We start from the raw sequence: 25,683 nt of genomic DNA, 5'->3' as shown, positions 1-25,683 counted from the left end.
TGATTATAAGAAGATTGATTAAACTGCCGTTACTGTAGTGGAAATATAATTTAAGACAATTTTTTTTTTTAAAGACACAAGACCCCTATGCCAGAAAAGAAGACACATAAGAAAATTTTACGTATTTTATTTTTATACTTCTGTTGAACACAATAACTCATGATGATTTAAGAGGGGAGAGCATTTCACTGATTCTCTTGGTTTCATTTCTCATTTGTTGAACTTGGTAGCATTTTATTTCTTCCAATGGAGGGAAGAGAAACTGGAAAAACTAGTCTGAAACTCTATTAATAACCAACTTAATTTTATTAGAGCAAATACAGTTGTGAAAACTGTACATTATACATTTTGGGTTTGAGAATTATAAATAGAGAAACTTATAGATAAAGAGTTCATTCTTTGACAGCAAGAAACTTTAAATAGACAAAATGACATTAAAATTAAGTACATTGGCAGGCTTTGTTGTGCTGTCCAAAATGTAGTGTACAGTATAACAACCAATTATAAATAGCCTTTCATGTAAAATACAGCTGTGCACATTTTAGAAAAATACCAACAATTTGTTTGAGCTTTGTTTTAAAAAAGCTTATAAATCATACATATTTATAAATGGTACTAACATGCTTACTTAAATTTATAAATATTTTCATAAGCTTTGTTACCCATTATTTCCAGAGCATAAAGTATTTTAAATAAACATTTAATAGGAATTAAATATGTCAGTTAGTTACAAAATTATCCCTCCCCGTAGGGAGAAAGGGGGGTGATTTCAGTGTTGGATCGAACATTTTGTCCATTATGTCAAGGCTTACACAGTAACTTTTAATTTTTTTTTCTTATTTAAAAATCACTTTCCTAAATTTAAAACACAATGTTATTTTTTTAAAAAATAAATATACAGGTTTTATTTTCATTTGCTCTCTTTCTGCTTTCTTCTTTATCCACACTGGTCAAAACACAGGATTCTCAACATACTTCTGTAAAAAACACCACGGTGTTACTGCCCTGCTTGGAGCTGTTTGGCTACACAATATTCAGTCCACACCTATAATACTTTACTAGGCTGCATCAAGAGATAGCTAGTGTACTTTTTATTAAGAGTGTTGCCCATTAATCCATGCAAACACTTACAAAGTTTACAAACAGCTTCAAAAACTATCATCTGTATGAAATATTTTCTAATAGAGAAAAAATAAACCATAATACAAGCCCTTCGCTTTTCATAGCTTTAAATTAAAATATTTACTTTCCAAATGACCACACCACATATATTTTAAGTAAATAAGCATGCTTTTGATTAATATAGGGTACAATAATTACAGTATAATGACACATAAAAGAAACATGATCACATCATCTTAACAAAGGGCTGTGAAACTACTTAAGACAAACTTTCCAAATGAAAAAATTTGAGGCTTTTTTAAATGCTGAGGTAAAATTATAAGTGGACTTCAAAGACACTGAAGGCATCCGATTGATAAACAATCACTTAACAGTTCTAAATGCTCTACCTGAATGTATTCAACACAAAGCTAGTAGTTTAAAGTTATGATGATTTATTATGAGCATTTGCTAGCTTAGCTGTCATTGGCACTGATTTGCACTCAGACAAGACTTCATTTTAATGGCTGGCAAAATACCTCAGTGCTGAAACATAATAATTCAAATCACCAATTATCACAGCACCAGATTTTTGGAAAAAAACAAATAAACAAACAAACAAACAAAAAACCAAAAAAGCAACCAAACTCAACATGCAAACCCTGTATCTTGTCTCTCTTGGATTACTCTGATATTCCACTTCCTCTTTGTAATGTGCTGCTACTGCCTGAAGAATTTTATGTTTTTATTATGAAAAAATTGCTTGTTAACAGCACAAGCATTTGAGGGTTTTCAGGAAGATATCAGTGACTGTAAATTTTGCAGTTATGGTGTATTACTTACTAAACCTTAAATTAAAAAGACTGTTGTGATTTAGGAAAACAAACTTAAGAACTGTATCTTCGGATGAAAATCACAGAGCAACGCTTTCACTTTCTGCTCCTGCTGCGAGGCAGAAGCGGTGACTTTCTCCAGGTTGGCCTACATACTACGTTATGGCTATACATCAACTTTCATAAACAGCGAATGAACAGAATCATGCACAGGCAAATGAAATTCAATCTCCCCGAGCACGGCAGGAGATGTTAAAAGCAGCAGGTAATGGAATAAGACTGGTGACTGATGCTGCTAACTATTTCTTCTAATGAGAGAGGAGTGAACGCTGGAATCACTTCCACAGCAACAGAATCCTCTGACCACATTCCTCTGGCAGTCGCTTGCCCATCTCCCCACTAAAAACATCAGACGGCAAAATAGTAAGGCAGCTGTTAGCTTCCATCAACAAAAAGTGCAGCTCCGAACATTTCCAGTTTAGTCACACTCTGCTGGAAGAGACGGAGAAGCCAACGCGCTCGAGCGGCGGGGCTGCTTCAGCAGGTCGCTCTGCGCGTTCCCGCCGGGGCTGCTCGCTTCAGCTCTCGGAGCACCCCAAGGCCACGAGCCAGCAGCGCAGCAGCCCCTGGCTGAATTCTCCGAGTTTCATCTCTCTCGCGTCCCATCCTAATCGCAAGCCTCCTTCCCTGTGTCTGAGTGTGACTGGCGCCATTTAAAAGGCGGATGACACAACTGCAGAGAACTGTGGGCTAACACCACTAGTTGTCATGACTTCACTGAAGGGTCAAAACAGTTACATAATTAAATAACTATGTTGAATCACATTCAGGCATAGCTAAAATTAAAGTAGGAAACATTAAAAGTATGCAAATAAATCTTTATAATTTGAGGAGGGGAGTCTTAAACTAAGGTGAGATAGTGATTTTATAGGAAAATGAGACCTTTCTTACCTTTCCTAATTCCAATCAAGTTAGAAAATGGACAAAAAGAATGGCTAGACCAATATTCAACAGCATTACCAGGGCAATCATGACTGAGTTAGAGCCCTGAAAATGAAATAAAACAAAGATGTTAAATCAGTGCAATCCTCCACACAGTGCACCACAATGAACACAATCTGACCGTACCATCGTTAGTACTTTTTGATCTTGATTAGTTTTTGATCTTACTAGTTTTTGATCTGAATGATTACATAAATATCAAAGCTACAAATTCTGCTCTAGATAAACAAGAAACATAGCCACTACTCTTCATATGCCAGTGTGCTAAATATCATCTCTGCAAAAAATGAACTGGATAAATACAGGTGCGAGCATGTTCTTAAACTGTTCTTAAGCCCATTGAGATAAACTGATAAGAGACTATACAAACAAATGAAAACAAGCTATAAAGATATAAACAGTATTAGTTTAAAACAATCCAATACAGAAGAAAACCTTAACTACTTTCAGAAATGCTTCTCATTCTTGCATAGGTTCCTTCTCTGCTGCTACCATCTTCCAAAATAGAGTAAGGACTTTGCTGGACTGCATCTTGTCTGCAACCAAATTAAAAACTGAATATGCAATTTTCAGTGTATCCACTGGAAAGTCCTCTTTTGATAACCAAACGGAAATAATATATTGACAGTTTCCTCTATACTAATTTCCTCAGAAATGTTTCTGCTAAGGATTAAAAACTAATTTTGATCTACTTTGAAACTTGGTGATGAATCCTTACCTTGCAGAACTATTTGGTGAGAAAGAGCAATGAGATATTCCTTCCCTTCCCAGCTAGAGCTAAGCTTAGAACTCTTAATCACTACATAATTTTTATTCTTTCTGTGAAGCCAGAGAACAAATATTTTATATTTTTAAGCCCTTTGGCAATGTTCTTAACATGGATGCTTCCTGATGAATGACTTGAAATAATGCACAGCTACTGGTTGCATCGGTTGATGGAAATCTTCAATTCTCCAGTCCTTTTAACATCTTTGATTTATTATGAAGAATTTCCACAGGTTATGCTTATATTTTGAAGTGCCCACTTACTGTAAGTTGAAAAGAAAATCCTCGTACTTTGGCAATACTTCCCTAAATCACAAAAAAAATCCACCAAAAATCTATGCGGACAACTATATTCTGAGCTAGCTAAAGATGACTGGTTTCTGTGAAAACGAATATATTTTATTAAAAATTATTATCCATTTTTTTCACTTTCTGTAAGAGACATACCTTGTAAAATTTCATTATGCTTAATGGGATTCATAATATTAGCTATATAATTACCAGAATGACAAAAGTACAAGAACTTGCTGTTACGAACTTCCTGCAGCCGTTTAAGAGCAAAGATACTGAATAGTATTTGTGTCATTTCTACGCCACATGGTCTAATCCAGAAAGAGTCTCATTAAACACTTCCTTCCAGAACACTCAGCTAAGGTGGTGGGCGAGATACGGACCACCACTATGTTCTTGAGTAAGTCTCAAAATATGCTCTGTTCCAGAACAAGTCACAAAATACACTTCAAGCACTGCTTAAAGCTTGCGGAAGTCTAAACCCAACAGGTACCTCAATTTTAGGTCACCGAGTTTATCTGATAGTCTTCAGAGTCACCTGTAAATATGAGTGATAATGGTACTAGCAGCAACGTTTGCTTTTGCTTAGTGGCAGAATATCTAAAATCCTCACTGGGCAATTGAAGCTAGGGCTTCATGCCACCTTAGTTGTAAGGACTGTGAACACCAGTTCTCACTTACCAGTGCTATGTTTTAACCATCAGGTCACAGAAATGAGGTGAAATCATGTTTCTTCCTTCTTACTGAATGTGATCTACTAGGGACACTAAGGGAAATGAAGCACGTGGGGACACACACATAAAAGAGAGCACACCTCTCGGTTACACTCTGAACCACAGAAGGGAAAGCAGCCTGGTTGTAGCAGCGTGTAACTCTAGGTTAATTTTTTCTGTCTCTTTTTGCTACAGACACAATTTTGCTAGCTTAAAACTTCTATGCTTTTCTATTGTGAAGGAAAGCTGAATTGCCACCAAAAATTCAGAACTGATGATTCCCATCAAATGCATTTGAAAACTGTGAGATCTATGCATGAAAGCCGTACTGGAAAGCTGAGCAACAAACATGTTTTACTTAAAAAAAAAAATGGGAAATCTCTAAGTTTTTCAGTCTGGGAATGCCAGCATTAAAACCCCTCTATCTAAGCAGTTTTGCAACCCCTCTGCCCAAAACTCTCATGATAAACCTCAATAGCACATGCATATTAACGCTATCTATCTTTTAACAGGGAGACAGCATTGTGATTAGAGTATTTGCACTCAGGAGTTCTGGATCCAGCAACTGTCTCTGATCTCTGTGTGACCAAACTTTGTGACCAAAAAATCTGATCTCTGTGTGACCAATCTTTATAGTTTAGCATCCCCACTTACAAATTTTACAATTATATTGAGCCAGGATTTGCAAGGAATTGTAAAGGAGATCTGTTTAACAAGATCTTTTACTGTATTAACATACCAGTAAAATTCACCTGGATTCACCTGGATTTGCATGTCTAACGCCTTGTGTCTTTGAAAATAAGATTGACAGAAATCAAGCTGATTTACTCCTACTGAATGAAACTTTGGGCCTAATGGGAGTTACTCCATAGAGGTCAATGGAGCCAGGAACTTTCTTCTGAAATTCACCCTAAACAGCACCCTGATAGCTGCAACACAGCTTTTGCCTGCACGGGACATTGGGACTACAACTCAAATAGCCCACAGTAGAATTAAGGGATATTTGTAGAGCACAGGGTTGTTCTGCTATGATCCATTACTTATTCTGTACACACCTATGAAATGAACATTTCATACTTTAAGACAAATCACCATAAATAAGACTTCAGTGTCCTGCACAGGCTTAAAATAGCAAAAGCCAAACTTAGTCCAAACAGTTCGAGAGTGACTAGAACAGGTGCAATAAGAAGCTGTAGCAGAAAAACTCCAGTCTTAAAAACTGCCCTTCCAACTTCCAGTAAGCCAACCCCTTCTGTAGCTAAAATACATACGATTAGCTTTTAATTCTGGGAGGGAAGAAAGTTATTTCCTAGAATGTAGTGCCAGGAAATAAAATGACTAGTTTTATAATCCCCTTGCATTAGGAATGTTTATTAACTTTAGCATAAAGTTCTTGCCCAGAGGTTTTGCAGGACAGACTAATACTGATCTGTTTTTCCTAACATCATGGCAACTACATCCTAAACTCAGTGCCTTTTAGGTAACAGAGAGATGATTGTAAAAGCACACTAAATAGTATTCAATACAACGCAATGATTTCAGACACAGACAGAACACAGGCTAAAGCAGTCTATATGTGGCTTACTGCTTGACCTGCAAAAACACCCTGACCATATAATATAACACCAGTGCCTGTGTGGCACCTGACCTAGGCCAGGGCACGTATCGGTCAAGTGAAATGTGTATTCACGAACAGACACCACAATATTATTTTTTCAGCTGTGATTCCATCCTGCTTTGTGCTCTAATCCAAGATAATCTCAAGTTACCTCCCATTCACAGGGGGCTAGGAACATGCAAGTTGATAGTGGGGCTACGGGCTGCTAACTAGTAAACAGAAACAGTTCGTACTGGTTTGTGCTAAGTGTCTCTCTGAATTCCTTCTACTGCAGTAAATATAAGATAATTTGAAGTTGTCTAATGCTGAATGAAAAAGGATGATTTATCTCACATTTACTAGGGTAGCTGCCTACATGCAAACAGCTATTTTGGAGCAGCCGACAAAAACTGACTTTGTCATATTGCCTTTATGTGTGTTTTCACCTTCATGAAACTATGACAAGGTCCTAGGGTCTTTCTTATGAACCCTGAAATGATTCTAAACTTTTAATTTTTGAACAGTTGCCTGTGTATGTGCAAATAAGCACATACAGAAATACATCTTTATATTTTATGTGCAGTGTAGGCTTAAGCACTTGATGATGCTTTTCAGGTATAATGAGAAATAGGGATACTTAAGGAATGAACACTTTTCTTATTACTAATTTATTGTGTGGATACTTTTCAATTACATTCTTATGGATGTATAATATTTACAGAAAATATGAAACCTCGATTTTATTACTATAACAGCTATTGAAGACTTCTCCACAATTAAAGTTGTTCAAAGTTCCTGATACAGACTGAAGTAAATGGGTATATTTCATCCAGACATGAGAAATAGGTTTGATTTAGATAGATGGAAGGAAAAAAAAAGTTAATATGTACTGTATCTGTTTTCCTAATATATCTTCACTGGAAACCAGAAGATTTCCAGCACAATTTTATACAGCACTTTCAGATAATCTAATGAAATGCTCAATAAATGTCATGCATCATTTTTTTTTGCATTCCAAAAACATGTCCTCTCTCTTTTCATGTTTCTTCCTAACAAATATATTTTTAAATATCAATAAAACGTCAGACAGATTTGTTTTCAGAACTACAGCAAAATTATTTCTCAGAATGAATATAAGGCAATAACATTAGTGACTAAAACAATATAGTTCCCTAATATAGCCCTAGAATTCTGAAGTCTCACAACACTCACGACTGTTTGGGATAAAGAAAAACAGACTAAATTGATTTCTCTAATCAATTTCTCTAATAATTGTGCAGTCTTAGTCACTGGGTAACTCCAGCTTACTACTGAGCTCAGTCCAGGAACATGCCACTGGTTTTCTGAATTTGGAAGGTGATACTGAGGATCAAAAAGAATAACCTCCAGGCAGCATTGACAGTCATTCTGTACCAAGTCTTCCCCTCTGTGCACTAGGCCAATGGTCTATTCCTTAGTGCCTTCATTATTGTAGGATTTTAAATATGTAAGCATGTAGGAAATGCATTCTATCAGACATATACAGACATCTAGGGAAAATACATATGACACAAATATCTACATATCCCTTAAAATGCTCTCATAGTAAGAATGACTTTCTACGCTCTAATTCCTTCCTTTTTGACATGCTGATAAAAAGAGAATGCAATTAGTGGGCTCCAAAGGCAGCACAGGGACAGTTCCCAGATGACCTGTAATGTCAGTAAACAAGCCATAGCTGATGTACAGTCTCTTATTACTCTTCCACCTTTTCTGATAACAGGCTACAAGCTCATAGCCCTTATCCTGGTTGTTCTGGAAGCCCAATTTATTGCTGTGTAGGTGCCCACCTGGCTTGTTAAGATAAAGATTCCCCCACTCCCAACCACTATTTGATTTGCCTGGTAGAGAAGAAAAATAAGGAAATTTTCTCACCATTTATTTCCACCAGAGCAGAACAAAAAATGCAATTCAAACTAAAATTCTAGGTATGGTCACTTGGCATTTACAAGCCTTGCAGCTTTGTGTTACCCAGTGTAGAATTAATTTTTATCTGTGAAGATTGAAAGCTTAAAGGGTTGACATCAGCTGTAATACAGATTTTCAGATTAGAAAACTGCTGTCAACAATTAGTCTGATCTGCATACAGAACTTCTCTGAGTATATCCCTGCTGAAATATAGGCCACCATTTTGGAAACAGTATCAAACTACTCAGGGACAGCTCCTATAAAAAAAAAAACCCTGATGTTACATTAATTTATCTCATTATGCCAACCTCAGACAAGACTTAAAACCTAAAATTATCCAGTTTTAACTCTCAGTGGCTAGTTGCTCTTATACATTAGCTTGGGAAACTTACCAAGTGCTCTTACAGAATGTGATTTAAAGCATCAAGCAGATTTTGTGCACTGAACCGCTGTTGAATTTGAAGACATGCTCCAATCCTTCTTGAGATTCTTCGTGGGACTTTCTCTTAAGCTTTTTGCCCCTTTAAATCTCCTATTTATCTTTTTTTATTATTATTATTACAGAAGTAGTAGCACTGGTGCCACAAACAGATAAGACAGTCTTCTCTTGCTTAATCTCTCCTCTTGGTAAATTTAAGGGTTGTACTAACTCTTCTGGTAGCAGCAGCAGATTGGGGCTCACAGTTGTCTCCCTTGTCTCTTGATTCACCACCCTTTTCCAGTTTGCCCACTGTGCTTCAGTATATGACCTTACATTTATTTAACTGCACTGAAACATGCATAGTTAGTTATATATCCATGCTTCTTAACAGGTAACTTGGTTCAGTTTGCATTGGTGATCTGTTGCCTTCATTATGAATCCGTCTCCTGGTCTCTCTGCAAACTTCATGGTTAACACTTTTATGCTTTTTTACATGTCACCAGTAAGAACGTTAGTAATGCAGCACTACAGATTTTGTGCAAGAATAGTCTCATCACAATAATACCAAATTATCCTTTTATTTTTTGAGCACTGCCAGCCTTTAACAATGATTTTAATGTGACATCTGGCCTTTGCATTACTCCAGCTCCCTTGTCAAAATAAATAGCTATGTAAAAGCAAACCAAATAACCTCCTAATTTCCTCTGTCATCTGAAGATGTCAAGCTAGTTTGACAAAATTTATCTTTACAAAATTTATCTTTAACATGAATGGAACTTTTATACCTCTTTATTTTTAAATTCTTTTTGAATGAATTCTGACATCAGTGTTTTATTTGTTTCACCTGAGATTAGTGCTAGTGCGATCAGTACTAGTTGGATGTTACTAACCGGGTCATCTTTCTATTCCATTTAAATAATAATGCATTCTTATTTTTCTGTTAGAGTACCAAAAATGTTTCAGAGAAATAATGTTTATTTAAAAAAATAAAAAAAGAATCACTATCAATTTCTCTAGACCTAGAGGTTATCTCTAGGATCTACAACTAATGTTTTCCTGAGTTTCTGTTGGCCTGGAAGTAATTTTGACATCAGACATTCTAAGTTCAGTATCTGGCTTTTTTTTTTTTTTTTTCTAACACAGAACAGGAACGCTTATTAGTTTTTTTCTCCTTTTTTCGTAACTATTGATAATTCTGACATTTCTAAGTAGTACTGAGAATCACAGTCACAGGGATCTGAATTAATAGTTTTAAATTTCCTTCTCCGTTTCCATTAGAAAAATCAATTTTTCCCTGTTAGTGTAGCAACCTAGCTTTTTCAGAAACAAGTATTTAAAACAGTATATATTTTGCTTTCAAAGCCTATGGTTAACACAGAGAAATAAGGAAATGAAAAAAGGAGAATTTTTGGACTGGGTCACATCAAAGGCCAGTGTTCTGCCCTCAAAAGTAGTCACATGTAGACATCCAGGGAAGAAAATGAGATCAGAGCACATGTATCTAGTGATACCCCCGAAGACTCTCCAGCCTCCAACAAATTATTGCTCAAGAATGTCCAGAGTGGTAGAGGTGGTGGTATCTTTGTATTCATAGTTCTTAAAGGACTTTTTTTCTTTAAATACATCTTTTTACCACTGGAGCCCACACACACTTTTAGCATTCACAACATTTGTGGATAGGATATCCACAGTTTTTTGGCTTTTTTGTTGTTTTGTCTTTGTTTTGAGCCTGATGCTTCATTTGATGCTCCCTAGTTCTTGTAGTGGGAGAAAGAGAGAACAGTCATGCCCTGGTCTCTCTGAGCTGTTCAGTTTTACAGAATTCTACCATATGCTCGTGCAGTTGCCCCTGTTGCAGGCAGAAGGCTCTTTATAAACTTAATTATTCATTTTCCAGATTCTGCTCTTTGACTTGGCTTCACCTTCAACTGACCTTGGAAAAGGCTTTTTGTTAATTTTAACGTACATTAAAACAACCAGAAATATAAATGGTTTTAACTTGGTAGATCAAAAGATATAGAGAACAACACATTCCATTTAAATCTGATCTTTAATAAGAACTTGTAGAAGGTCTGTACTGATGTTGTCTCACAACTCCTCCCCCAATACATAACTACTGTGTAGCTCATATGTCAAGACAAGGTGTTTGGCCTGAGATGTTCACTGGTCTGAAGTTGTAAAAATGCCACACATGCTGACTGGACTAGATCATACCGTATCACTTTAACTGAATGACAAATAATTCATTGTTATGAGCAGTTTTCATGTTTTTCAAAATTATCCTTCATTAGGCACATGAATAATAATCCCTGTGTTGATGCTATTTACATTCAAGTTGCATTGCATAAGTATATACAAGTTATAAAGCTCCTCATGGCAGCTAACAGTGAATCCTTTTGGCCCTGGAAATAGTAATGGAGATAATTTTTAAATTTTATTTTTAATTGGATTTTTGGAAGAAGCTCCAAAAAAGCAGTTATTTCTGTATCATTACAACATTTCTGTATCATTACAGAAGTCTAACTGTAAAACTGCTAGTACTGCACACTTATCCATTGAAATACAATAAATATCATTTAAAGGAAAAAAAAACACATTTGTGTGTATATATACACACTAACACAATTGGGGTATATGTGTATAATACTCTTGTGCTCATGGATACATTAAGGATTTCGGAAGTCTGAGAATATCTGGCCACCCACTGGCCCTTTCCCATTTTTAAGAAAAGATAATACTGGAATGTTTGTTCTCACTCCAGTCCAGCGCAATGGGTTCTATCTCACATTCCTATGGAGCATGAAATTTTGACCTAAGTCTGAGCTTCCCTTGCCTATAGGTTGGAAGGCTTGACAACAGGAGGCAAAAAGGCAGTGAAAAGTGAAAATGTTTCTTGCAGTACTTACCGAGCTGTTTTCCACTTTGTTTTCCACTGGTGAATGAGACTCATTATTAGCTGGATTCTTTGGTGCAGCATATTCTGGTTTCTTAATTTTTGTGTCAGGTTTGTTTTCTTTGGCGTCTGGCTTACCCCCAGATCTGGCAGGACTTGGCTTCTGTGCGGGCGGTAACCGTGCGAGTGCTAATGGTGACGGATTGACATACTCGTCTTCTTCCCTGAGCTCCTGTGGAAGCACTGTTGGATTCACTTTTACATAATAACCATGGTAGTGATCATGCAGCTCCCCGTTCTCAGTGCTGATGGGATTGTGATGGGCTGAAAACTTTGGCTGATGTTTCACAGCTATTTCCTCCTTCACCGGTGCTTTTGAATATAAAGGCTTGTTAACCGTGGGTGTTATATTCTCAGTGGCTAAAAGCTTTTTTTCTTGACTGAGTCTTGCCCCAGAGGTGGAGCTTTGCCTTTTCAGCTGTTTGGAAGGGGAAGGCTCAGAAGAAAGAGGAGGACTATGCCTTGGGCTGGCTTCTGGGGTCCCGGGCGGTGTAGTACCTTTTCGATAAAAGTGAGGTGACTCTTTTGGGGTAGGTGGCTTTTCCTGAACTTTTTCTTCAGATTTTTCCTTCATCTCCACTCCCTCTTGAAATTTTTGTTTGATATAATCAGGGCCTGAAAAATAGTGTAATAAAAATAATATAATTAAAAGAAAAATAAGAAAAGTAAGATTTGATTAGGATGTCAGCCTGGACCACTCTGCTAACATAGTAACATAACTAAAATTCAGTGACTTCTATACTAGTTTATTCAAATTCACTCAGTAGTTGAGGTAACTGTACTTTTCAGTAACTGACAGGAGTTGTTATCGGTCATTTTGTCTTTCTCAGATTTGCAAAGGGTCACAATATATAAACTGCCTCTGAATGAAGTAGGAGGAAATAACTTCCTCCTACTCAATAGGAGGAAGACTGACTTAGCTTACGTATCTGTCATTTTCATTTTCTTCTGAGATGTGTGCTCTGCTTAATTACTGCATTTTTCTTTTTAACTTCCACTGTCATGACCATAATATCTGATATTTAACAATCAGACTTTGTCTCCCTGATTCAACAACTTAGCATATGAAGATCCAGATTAACCACTCACATCTATAAAACAATCCTACTTGGAATCTGGAAAGACAGACATGTTCTCTCACATTCACTAGCGAAATCATGGAAGATCACAGAATCCTGGAATCATTATGGTTGGAAAAGACCTTCAAGATCATCGAGTCCAACCATAGGCCCTTCTACACCATCCTGCTATACTTGCAGAGCAACAATATTAAGACCATCTTTCCCCAAATCCTGGCTAGACACCCATGAGCACATTCACAACTATTGAGGACTTGCGTACCAGGGTTTTAACGCTGCTGCTCACAGTGAGACAAGCTGACCATGGTGCTTTGCTCCAGGTTTTTGTTTGATTTAACAGTTCAGTGGTAAGATGTGAGAGAACTCTCTATTTAAAAGACAAAATTACTGTAAATCTGCCTGTATTGTGGATGGCATTTTCTACATTTCTTCCTAGAAGCAACATCCCAGATTCCAGGAAGAGCTTCTGTGAGAAGTCAGAAGGTGGAAACAACAAAAATGCAGCAATCTTGCTATATTTCTTTTTCAACAATAGCTTCTGCCAAATACACAGCAACAGTTTTACATTTCTAGCTTTGGTAATATTGCTATTTTCCTTTGATTTTTCATCTTCTGTAACTGAGGCTTATTTGTGTTTTATGTCATGGAGAAATTCTGTGCCCAGAGAAGAATGACTGCACTCGTTTTTCTGCTTTTGAGTTTAGGAGGCTCTAGCTGTGTTAGGCAGATACAGTGTTTTTACAGATGTCAGAAATATATGCATCACTACACAGTGCTGAGATGGGAGGAAGGAAGAAGAAGCAGCATGAAGTTTTTGGAAGCTATTGAGTCATCCAATAAGTGAGTATTGCTGAGAATGAGAATTACTTGGCATGAAATTTGTTCTGGGCAGGAAAATCACAAGGTTTTTGGTATCTTTGAAAGCCAAGAATGGAAATAGGGAGTTGCTGAGAGAAGACTGGACTTCAGACAAGTCTGGATTTGTTCTTCATGTGATGTTTGAGGAGCTAAACCTGCACAAAGGGAGTGGACTATAGTGTTGGTTCCCATGGTATTTTATAACCTTCGCAATAAAAGAGAGAAGCAAAACAACACAAATTGGAAGCTGCATTATATAAAGTTACAGTTACAGTAACAATTTTAAAAATTTTCCATCATGTAGGGAATTTCCTTCTCTCTATTCTAACATGCACGGGATAATGTTCTTTAGAAGCGGAAATATTTTTAATGTGCAGAAACTCTGGGTTCTATTTTTTTCTTTTTTTTTAAATAAAATTTCCACAGAGAATAAATTAGAGAATAAATAAACAGAAAAAGCTAGGTAAAAGAGCCCAGCCTAGCATTGAAGACTAAGCCATGAAATTCTCAAATTGAAATAATTATTTATTATGGACTCATCTACATTAATCTGTTAGAGTATTCCGTCACAGTGCTGTAGTGTTGTATTCCCGCTTTTCAGCTTTACAGTGTCCCTAGGCTGTTCCAATGGCATCCGACCTGCACGGACTCTCTGCAGCAAGGTGTTCCTGCTGTGCTTTTTGTACTTGTCCTGCTTCTGCATTACTTAGAATCCTGTGACAGCTCTCCCCTGACCAACACAGGTGAAGATCTGATATTTACTAATATCTGACAGCCCCTGTCAGCGTGATGGCACCTTGCTAAGGGATACACCTGGGCCTTGGAGATATCAGCCTTCTCTGTGCTTTCCTATGACCATCTACTCGCCTCCCAAAGGGGACAGAGGGGACTCTGCCTTCCTCCGAGATCTCCAAACTCCTCTGCAAATCCTGAAAAAATCAGGGAATCAGGTTGCAGCTGCCTATATCTCCATAAGAGACTGATAAAGACAAAAATAAATAACATAACATAAAATAGCATAGCTTTAACTGTAGCTCGCCCTAGAAATTAATTTTTAGCAGGTTAGTAGTGCCATATTTGTACTGGGTTTTTGACAGAAATCAATCCTAAGTGACACTGAGCTGTCATGGAAGGTCATAGCCATCTGCCTCCAAGTCAAGTCTTAGGGTGTCTCCTCAGACATCCAGCATTTGTCTTAATGTAGCACAGAAACTCCACCACAAAAAATACACAATATGTGGCTACTGGAGATATATCCCTTGCCTCCAACCTTGCCAGGCAGGTCTTTCCAACACTTGAATTCTTGACTCTATGCTGAAGTTAGCTTTGGAGACTGTCCAAGGCCTTTTTAAATGTCTGTTCACTGTATTCTGTACAATCCGCTTATTCACCTGCCTGAATCACTGATTCCAGGCAGAAAGAACACAGTTCCCACACCTTTCTGAGGACTAAGAATACTTGTCAGGATTTATCACGCCCCTTTCCTTAGAGGCATTGTCTAAGCATGGGAGACTTGGCAACAGACTTTCTTTTTCTTCAGCCTAAGTGTACCCTAACGCATGAGACTAAAGGAAGCAGAGCCTCAGGAATTTGCAGAAGGAGTCATTAACATTTGATCCTAGAAGATGGCCCAGCTGTCTGTTCTTAATAAGGGAAAATGGTTTGAGGATGGGAAGAAAGTAGGATCAGATAATCTCTGTAATAAATATGGAGTTCTGTTCTCTAGTTTTTAGACCAATAAATCAGCAGATACACTCCTGTACATGTTTTTTTTCTGAAGGTGCCTGAGGAGAGCCTCGTCTGGAATGCAGGACCAAAAAATGTCTTATAAACAAGTAAAGATAAGTTTTCTTTGCGTGTTCTTTAATGTTGTCGGCTGGCCTAGCTACTGAATAACCCAAAAGGATCACCTCTGTTGACTGAAAGCTACATATGGGCCAGCTGGGTCCATACACAAGACACTGCAATGTCAGTAGTTGGATGGCACCATTGAAGTATGAATTAACCAGGAGTTGAGAGGAATAGTCTCTGAAAGTCAAAGGACTGGGTACACGTTGCAGACGTATGCGTGTGGAGGTGGATACTATAGTGAACTGGTATGTCTGAGTACACTCATAGTTCTTCCAAAGCTAAAATTTCATGTGGAGTTCTTGTGCAACATGTCCTTCCTCCTGGAAGGTCTCCAGTAAACGAGCTGACAGCATGGCCAGCCCTGTAAATGAGAAGAGTGCCTTGGTTCTGCCACGGCATTTTTTGAGAGGCGACAGCTGCATGCTTTTCCCCATGGCCTACTGAGGTATATATATTGTCAGCATGGGGCCATTTCAGGATTGTGACTGAAGCAGTGTCCCAAAATGTCATCTTGCAAGGCAGTGTAAATGCAGTCTGCGTCCCTCCTGCCTTATCATCTTGGGACTGAAAGTCCAAAGCTCAAAAAGGATGGCAGAATGCATCTAGCATAGTGAGGGAGAAAGCGTGCATATACATATTTATATATACTTGCAGTAGTTGATAGTCCTGCCTATTCAAACCAGCTGGTTTCACCAATTTTGTCTTCTTCTGGAAGAAAAAAGAGTGTTGAGAATATGGGAAAAGGATGGGACTGAAGGAGCATGAATTCTGGAGGGGCCTTGCAGTAGGACTGGTAATCCTTATAGGAACAATTCTGTAATTCATAGTCAATGCAAAACTCAGTAACTCACCATAAATCTTCAGTTTAATGAGTAAAGTGATTCCTCTATTCTCAAAGTTATTGAGGTAATATTATTTTTAAGTAAAAAAAGAGGCTTGTATGATAGCATAATAAACCAAATGAAAAGTCCTGATATTTTATGGTATGTTGTATGACACTGCATTTTCATGTAATTCAAGAACACTCAAATAATCCATTTCTGTAGTTTTCTGTTTCTATTCAGTAGTTACTATACAGTAACAGTTTCTATACAGTAGTTCTATAGTAATTTACAGAACTAAAATATACCAGAATAGTGAACTGAAAATAATATTATATAAACTAAAATATACTAGAATATAGTATATTTTCAGTACTACAGTACTTTTTTCAGTTGTTCTTAAAGAATAAATCCACTGTAGACTCTTGTGACTTTCCATGCACGCCTACACAACTTTGGACAAATTATAACTTCTTACTTGCAAAAAGGTACTACATAACAGATAATCAGGTTTAAGCGTTTCTTCGATCTAAAGTTATTTAACCTGGGAATTATGTTCATATCATGAAAATATTTCCATAGGAAATTTTTTACAGTGCCAAGTGCAATCCTTCTCAGCAGAACTATTAGGAGAAACTTCTCTAGATCATGAGGTCTCAAGGTGGGAGAGGCAAAAGCTTTTTTCTGACAGTAGATTTTTTTCTGAACTAAGTTTGGGCTTAGCACAATACAAAGGAGAGGCTCTCACCTTATTATGACAAAAAATGCCTCATCTGGCAGCCCTGGGCTCCCTCTGACTGAAGTAGGTTCCTGAAAGACCCTATAGGTAAGCACAGGCTATAGCACAGCCAATTCCCTTGGTGGAAGGGCACTCTCAGTTGTTAACTTGTTGGCTCATGCACAAGAGATGAAGGTCCTTCCGCTTTACCTCCTCCCATGTGTGAAGGCCTAGTCACGATTTTTAAATCACTAAAACGTAATTTGGATGCAAGGTGGTGTGGATCTGTGCAAAAATACTAATTTTGGAATTAACTAGCATTACCTAAGAGACTTTTTGTTTAATTAGATCACAATAACTTGCATAATTATATTTAAAACTCAGAAGTGGATGTGTTCTTTACCCTAGCGACCGGCTTTGCTCTTCTTCTATTTGTTTTTCAAAGGCATGTGAAAAATATGGCAAACAAAACACACCTACTTAATACACTGAAATAGAATTTCTCTTCCTCTGTGCAATTTTATATTACACTAAAAAATTCTTTATGTAATTTTTATTATGTTAAAAAATAGCTTATCTTTAAGAAAAAAAAAAACAAAACATTTAATCAATTCATTTTAACATTTCATTTTAACTCTAAATATTCAGCAAAAACTAGCACTGCCTAATGGGACTGTTAGCAGAGTTTTGAAGGAAAAAAAAATGGCAATACTTGCCATTCTGCATTCTGCAGGCTTCAGAATACAATACACACTATACACGTATAGTCAGGGCTGAAAGCATGTGATTCAAATTCAAGGTATATTAGATGTAATTATTAGGTAAGTATGCACTTATTTCTATCTTTTAAAGTAAAGTGCGCATTATGTGACGTAACTAAGCTAACTTTAGTGCAATATAAATAGTTAACTAATAACAATAGCTGTGTCTTGACCTACCAAATTTAATTCCTAGGTAATGAATATCATTATGATTAAATGTCACGGTAACAAGAAATTTTATGTCACACCAGTAGATAAGTTCTGTCCTGAAAGCAGATACTTCGCTCCCTAACTTTGTTTCCACATTGCTGGCAGAAAAACTCCTCAGTCTTCGCTGTAAAATCTGCAAAGTTTACCTGATTACCTGGGTGTAATGGTGACAAGATCAAGACTAGTTGCTGAATCAGGACAGTGCAGTTTATAGGCAAATTCCAGTACATACCATGCTGGTATTTATGTTAACAAATGGTTGAATACTATGTCTATAAAGGAGAGAGGATTTCTGATTTGAAAAATTTATGATCTAGAAGCGCAAGGCAAAAGAGAATAAAAAGGTTACACCAATAGCCCATTTTACAGCTGGAGGAACTAAACCAAAGGGAAATCTTAGCCTAAAGCACATGCTTCGGCGTAATCCCCCTGCACTCAATGGTCAGTTGTCAATAAAGTTGTCAATGAAGGCTTAAAGCTTTGCTAAATCCTTGGTAAAGTGATAGCCTAAAGTTGCACAAGAAGTCTTTGTCAAAACTAGGAATGGAATGCAAGTTTTCTGAGTAACCAAAAGTCAACATAGTTTGGCCTTAAGTCTGTCATGTGCCTCCATAAATGTCACCTTCCTGGAGTAACTGAAAGCTGTTTGCTGCAGTAGAATTCAATCACTGGTTTCACATGGGTTTGAGAGGTGGAAAGAGTAAATAATGATTCAGGTAGCTCATGTTTTTTACTGCATGTCATATCCTTGCACAAAACTAGGGCACAACATTGTTGAACCACTGACAGAAGGCTGTACCAGAAAAAGGAAAATAATTTAGTGTTGGTACTACAGATTCCTAAATACCATTTGAGGAATAAGCCAGTAAAAAAAAGCACAGGGTTTGTTATCTTGTGATGTGATCAATGGTTTTCCTAAGTATCACAGGTGGCTATAATATCTATGCTCTCATAATAAGATTTATTTGCTACTCTGATCAACATCTTTAAAATGTGGAAAGCCTGGTGATGCATTTGAAGATTAATTAATACAGGATCTATTTTCTTGCAAGCATCCAAAAGGCTCATGCTCATTGACTTGAAAATGAGTTTCTTATGTTAGGGCTTTTCAGGATAGGGTATCTAGTAAATAATTATTCCTCAGCATTCAGGATGGTAACTGTAGGTGAAAAAAAAAAGAAAAATAATTGTTCATCTGTTGGTTAGAAGTGCTTAAATGAGTCACTATGAAAGTGTAAATAACTATGTTGAGTAAACTTTAGAAAGACAATTTTTTGTTATTGCTTCATTGTGCATGGGAGTACTCAGAGAGGGGAAGAGCTATAATTAACATCATTAGTACCTCCTTTGCTTTATTGCTTTTTCAAAGGTTACATTGGTAAGAGGACAAAAAGCTTTTAACTGCTAGACTGCTGGCTTGAATTCAGCCCAAATGAATGGCTGGCCGTGCAGTGTCATGTGTGAAACGCGCTGATGAACTCAGCGCACCACAGCTATGGTTACGGTTATAGTGACTTTTGGCAGCCCTGTCAGCCATCTTGGCAGACACAACAGGGACTGAATGGAGCTGGAGATTAATGGCGGAGGACGCAGTCATAGAAAAATTTATGAATATAATCCAACGTGATTAAAGAGGTGAGAGTTCTCAGAGATAGGTTCCGTCTGGTTTAGATACGGCAGTTTAAGATGTGATCACCCCAGATGCCTACAGTACCCTTCTGATGGACATACTGATGGGCAGCTGTTTCATGGTTGCGTCAGGGTGCAGCAAGGAGCTAAGATTTCTGGAGCCAGACAGCAAGAAATGACTTGTCAGCCAAGTTGGCAGTGGGATTCTCCCATAAAAAGACCAGTGATGCCTATATATGTTATTTAATAATTCTTTAATTCCAAATGACATATGTAGGCCACGTTGCCCTGTTTTGGCAGCCTCTAAAGTTGGTTATGCCAGCTGGAATCATGGCTCCCCTTTATGGTATTGAGAACGCTCTACAGAATTAAATCATACATTTCATGAAGTTTAAAAATAAAGCATAACACAAAAGAGAGGAGAACTGAAACCAAAGGATGGTTGAGGTGAGTTGTTGAGGTTCACAGGAAACCCAGATTTGGATGGCTGTTTCAATTTTCAGTCTCTGATGGCAACTGCATATTCGTGAGTTATGATCAGCATTTTAAATGCCAGTAGGCATTTAAAGTAGATTCCTATGTGAGTGGCAAACCAAAAAAACACATTTTAAAATTCTACTTGTCTGCCTTACAATCCACCCCCCCCCTTTTTTTGCCCTCTAGACATATGAGCACTAGCATGGAAATACTATGGTTACCTAAGAAAGCCAATTACAGGACGAAGATAAGGGAGAAGACCATGTTTTGAATAATGTAAAAAATACTCTGAAATAATGTCTACTAATTGGGATACTTTGTAATCTTTCTTGATTTCCATTCAACTGCAGCTCCTTTCCTCCCCCTCACTTAAAAACACATTCCTTCTGCCAAAAATGCCTCTAGGTTATAGGCTCTGAGGGATCTAAACCTGTTGTTAATGTTGCTGTTTCTTTAAGCACTTCTTTTGTTAGACTTTCTTCTCCTGTTGCATTGGAAGCAACAGGGAACTGTGCCAGTATCCTCTCACTGGATCCATGAACGTCATGTAGGATGATGCCTACAGGTATTTATTTTATGGGACTGTGGTCATTTGACCTGGCAGTCTGCTGTCCTTCAAACCATGTACTACTGAAGTGACCTAAAAATATAATACAAAGATAGCACATAACGTGATCTTATGCTATTGTTACAGTCTGATAAAGTCGCAACATTCAGCAGTGTAAAAGTCAGTATACACAATATTTCACCGAGGACTAAGTTTAAAAGATAGCCCCACTAAACACAAGCAGGTTTTAAGGCAGCCTTAAATGTGACCTCTCATGAAATAAAGATAAGCTCCTACAACAGTTAATCTCTGGAAGAAATTGATTACTATGTGTCTCTCATAAATTCCCCAAATATAAGAATCCCTGTGTATCAAGGCTGCCCTCTCAGGTACCTTCTTTATCTCTGCCCAGGAAATAGTTTTGTGCAGTATCATAAATAACTTTCAAGTAATTTTGCTAGTGTAACCAACATTTTTAAAATATAAAGTAGTACATTACTTTCCTTTTTGACACCGGTGTAAATGATGTGGCTGTCTGCAAACCTATATCAAACACCTGCTGTCAGGCACTAGTCGAAGAGCTACAGCACTTAGTTACTTATTTACTGGCCACACACACACACATGCACACATGCTTGACCAAACCCAAATCCAAGTCTTAAGCCTCTCTGTTTATTCTGCTCTGATGTTTATACTGTGCAAGAGGGCTCTTGGTGTGGCCTGGGAACAGGCTACTTCGTTGCTGGTCGCTTTTCAATTCACGAAGAGAACCTGATTCTAAAATTCAAGACATCTGTTGAAAGTATATGACATTAAGAACTTCTTGAAAATAGTCAAAGCACTACTCAAGCACAAGGACTTCTAAAAACAGGAGTAGTAACAAAACTGGAAATGGACTTGCACAAAATGCAATGTCAAAACCTTGCAGTTCTAAAGGTAGGAGATAATCCCCAAAATATTAATGCAATTCATATCTGCATGAAACCTAGTTTGCTTCTTTTCCTCCTTCCTATCAGTTCCTGCAAATATAAGGTTGAGTCTTCCTGTCATTATATAATATAAAAACAGCAATGTAATACATAAACAGTATTTATTTTGTATTTTCAACAATTTTGCATAAATAATGAAAAATAATTATAGGTTCAGAGAATCCCTAAAATGAAACTTTCTTCCTCAAAAGTTTCTGAAGGCATCTTTATGGAGCAGATGTACATACACTGAAAAGTGTGAAGGGAGGAAAGAACAAACTAATGAATTGTAAAAACTGTGGGCAGTCAACATTGAGAACAGGGAATTTATTCTTACTTCAAGTTCAGTCTTGCTGAATTTCTCTGACTGCTTTAGTAAGTGACTGAAGTATTCATAACTGTACTTGCATGGTAAATTAAGATATGTAGGCCCTTTAATTTTGGATTCATTACCATTAGAAAAATTAAACAGATTTATCTCATCTGAGTGACAAAACCGAGTGTGACACTCTTTAAGAAGAGCTCTTCTTAAAACTTCAGTGGGACATAAGCTTGCGGACAAAGAAATCTATATATGACCAGTGACCATAATTATTGCACTGCTCTCTTTATCTACTTTAACTCTCTACTGGTCTGCCTCTGCTTTGACAAGATTATGTGGGTTGGTTGTTGTATTTAGGATAGACTTCATTTTTCAAGCAATATACGCACATTGTACTTAATGTGAGTGTTTCCAGCTAAATAACATGCTGTAAACTACTTGAATGCTTCTGAGCCTGCAGGTTGCTTAATACAAGATACACTCAGAGAAGTTTTCAGGTTTCGCAAATGTTGAAAGCCTTTATAGGAAAAAAAGAGCTTACTTCAGTTGGTCTGCACTGGGGCATGAGGGAAACTCCCAAGCCTGGGGCCAGAGTACATTTTACTGCTCTTCTCAAGAAATGTGAACCTTTCCCTGAAGAACTGGAAAAAAATCCACTGGAAAATTTATCAAATGCTAACTGCAGCAGTGCGGTTCTTTAAGCTCCTTTGTTTGAATCGCAAAAACGATGGCAAAAGCGAAAGGCTGTAATTTCACATTCATTACCACTGTGTACTCTAAGCAGATGCGTTATATATACACCTGAAGAGTCTGTTAATATGGTGTATTAGTCAACTTTATACAGTAAAATCAGATTTCTTATCATTTCTCTCAGCATGTCCAGATCTTTCTTTTTAGAAGATGCCGCAAGTCATACACAGTATTTCAGGTTCAGTGTCACTGAGGACATGCAGACGAGGGACCACTGCCTTCCTTGTCCATGACGTGCTGCTTCTGTGCACACAGCCTGAAATAGTCTTAGCTACTTCTGCTCCCCTATCACATTTCAAGTGCCTGGTTACGAACCTGCTCGTTTGTGGCATGGGATTGTGGCAATTGACCTCAACAGGAGCCTGTTCACATCCCATCTCCAGCTGCCTGAGTTCTGCCAGCCCTAGGGCCTTCTCGTAGCTCTCCTGAGGAGCGAGGCCCTGCCTGCCATTTAAAATTCAGTCACTTTTACTCTTGTGAACTACCTCGCATTTGGTGAGCAATGACTGCTGTAAACAGTAGCACTGGCTTTCTATGTGGAACCATATGTGGTGGTTTTACTGGGAGCTTTGTTTTTCTCTAACTTCTGTTGCAACAAACCATTTCACTACTGCCCATATATATAATATGCCGTTCACCATATTATACAAACATTCAACATATCATCAATAATATTTCGTTATTGATTAGTGAAGACTCTGATGAGAACACTACTAATTTACATGTCATTTCATTAGGTTTCTCTTTCCTTGATATTTTTTACTTGACACCTTTTTTTTTTTCCTCAAAAACCTCAGATAAGAATATTGGTATACACAGGAAAGCTGTCTTTCAGGACTTCATTTCATATACCTAGTTTTTTTTACATAAAATTTCTTATACAGCTAACCCTTCTAGTCTATCTCCACATATGCAGGTTTAAATAGATATTAAATCAATGAAATTACAGTAGTGCTCTACTGTTACGGATTAATCAGTTTTGGAATAAAACTGCAAGCATTTCCACTGAGTAACTTTAAACAATCACGAAGTTACATGATTTAGAGAAAAATGTCATCATTCATAGCTGTCAGGTGCTTTTCTTGCTAAAGGCATCCTCAATAGTATCGTTCTTTAGTGAATTTAATAACCAAGTGACTTTTTTTTTTTTGCCAGAACTCTTATAATTTTTGGCTCCTTTAAAATCTTTATCAGAAAAAGAAACAGCACCTGTGCTGATTCTCCCTGGATACCTCGTGAAAAAAAGTGAAAAAGCCCAGCCTATGCTCCCAGGTGCTCTAGACCTCAGCATTTCTTCTGCATGTGCAATGCGGTTTCCTTCTTCCCCTTCAGCTTTAGAAAAACACTTCAAAATGTGAATTTTTAAAGATGCAAAAACAGGCATCAAAACAAGAAATCTAAAAGGTATTGCTTTTTAAGTATGTTGTCTAATGAGTCTACTTGGAGGGGAGAGGGTTAATTCAATATTTTTCAGTATTCATTAAGCTGCATCACACTTCTAGCTAAACTGATTCCTTATATCTAGCAGTGGAATCACTTAAGGAGATTAAAAAACTGAAGTGGGCTAACAGAACTAACGGCTGCACACGAAATACAAAAATATGACCATCAGTTTAATTTTGGTAAAAAGAGAGTATGTTACCTCCTTAATCTTCCATTCTGTTCCGTTTTTTTTCCTCATATATTCTTGATCTTTGGTATTTTAGGAGAACCCCTAACCATCAAACCATTTACCACTCTGACCTTGTACTGTATTATTTCTCCCCTTCACCTCTAAGTTTTAATCTCTAAACTCTGTTTGCAATTCCCATTTAGTGCTGCCCTTCTTCAGATCTACCTCATACTCTTCAAAATTTGTCATTTGCTCCTGATGAATACCTTTCCCTCCTCATCTGTGGAGCCTCTGCTAACTTCTTAGTCATATTTCAGTGGCAGGTGGCTGTACTTGTCTCTAGGAACACTCTTCCTCTGTTAACTTCCATGATTCATCCTCTTATTTTGCCTTAAATTCCTTTAACTTTTAACTATACTTTCAAGGAAGAGCACATTACTCTGCTCTATCATTCTCTTCTTTTTCTCATTCAATTGTAAACCTGCTTAATCTCATTGCAAAAAACAATTCAACTACCAGTGTCATGCTATGTTTTAGTTCCATATTTGACTCCTGTTCAGATTAATCAGGTGACTACCTATTACAGAACCAGTATGTAGAAATCTCTATCCCTCCAATTTCTCACCATGAGCTTCTACACCACTGTGAATAATAGTTTGCTACTTTACATATTCAGGTCTATAGCTTGAATACTATTTTTTCTAGATCTCTCGCTACATTCTCACTCCTAGGTTGGGCAGAGAAGAGCACAGACCAGCAGTAAGCATTAATTGCTGATCGAGTAGTTTGAGACACTGTAGTCAATACAGCTGTGGAAATGTGGTAGTGTAAGCAATATGAGACATTAAAAATAAGAGCACAAACGTTTTTCAACAATTCAACTTCAGTGAGATTGAGCACTTAAAAGTTTTCACGGTACAGATATGTTAGCTGAATTTCAGCATGGAGCAAATATTTGTGATAAAACTGCAAATTGGATTTATAATATTCATGTTGACATGCTGTAATAATGCTCACATTTGATAGATCTTATTTCATTCTGTCCTCAGCTAATGGACACTGCAACAGACCAACACAGAAATATACTGGAGCAGTCAGTGGTTTGGTTCTGTGTACTTCTGGAATTAATGGCTCTTTTGGGGAGTTATAGAATAATACTGATCAGAAAAAGAGGGAGCAATTAAAACTATAAAGTAGCATGGAGTTCTCTCTCTGAACTCATAATTGTAATTATTGCACCCACAACAGCAGCTTCGATGGGTACCTTTCAAAAAGCTATCTCAGAATAACGACCCAACCACATTAGCACAGATTATTTGATTGACGGCTTCGTAGTTAAATTCTGTGGCCTTAACTAGGTAACCTGAAGTTCAATCTAGATATAAATTCAGTAGCTCAAGATTTAATGCAAACCTGTGAAAATTACAGTGATTCTATCAGCTTTGTCTACAGGAGAC

At 37.3% G+C, this 25,683-nt stretch overlaps 1 protein-coding gene across 4 annotated transcripts in view; it reads right to left on the bottom strand.

Annotated features, from left to right (window-relative positions):
* Positions 1-287: 287 nt before the first annotated feature.
* JPH1 (junctophilin 1) overlaps positions 288-25,683 on the bottom strand; it is an 82,579-nt gene continuing 57,183 nt past the window's right edge. Inside the window, exons 4-6 of one of the 4 annotated variants that reach the window (XM_088520325.1) lie at positions 11,577-12,238; positions 2,886-2,981; positions 288-977 (exon numbers count right to left, since the gene is read on the bottom strand). In XM_088520325.1, coding sequence (XP_088376451.1) covers positions 2,901-2,981; positions 11,577-12,238 — 743 coding nt within the window. In that variant the 3' untranslated portion in view covers positions 288-977; positions 2,886-2,900. Of the gene's footprint in view, positions 978-2,008; positions 2,771-2,885; positions 2,982-11,576; positions 12,239-25,683 lie in introns of those variants that run through there. The other 3 variants (XM_088520326.1, XM_088520327.1, XM_088520328.1) reach the window with 3 other exon arrangements.

The sequence above is a fragment of the Tinamus guttatus genome, unplaced genomic scaffold (assembly GCF_059628265.1).
Source record: "Tinamus guttatus ecotype Peru unplaced genomic scaffold, ASM5962826v1 Tinamus_guttatus_pri_ptg000086l, whole genome shotgun sequence".
Classification (NCBI taxonomy): Eukaryota; Metazoa; Chordata; class Aves; order Tinamiformes; family Tinamidae; genus Tinamus; species Tinamus guttatus.
Note: the sequence above shows the minus strand (reverse complement) of the source record. Positions and strands in the feature narration are given on the sequence as shown.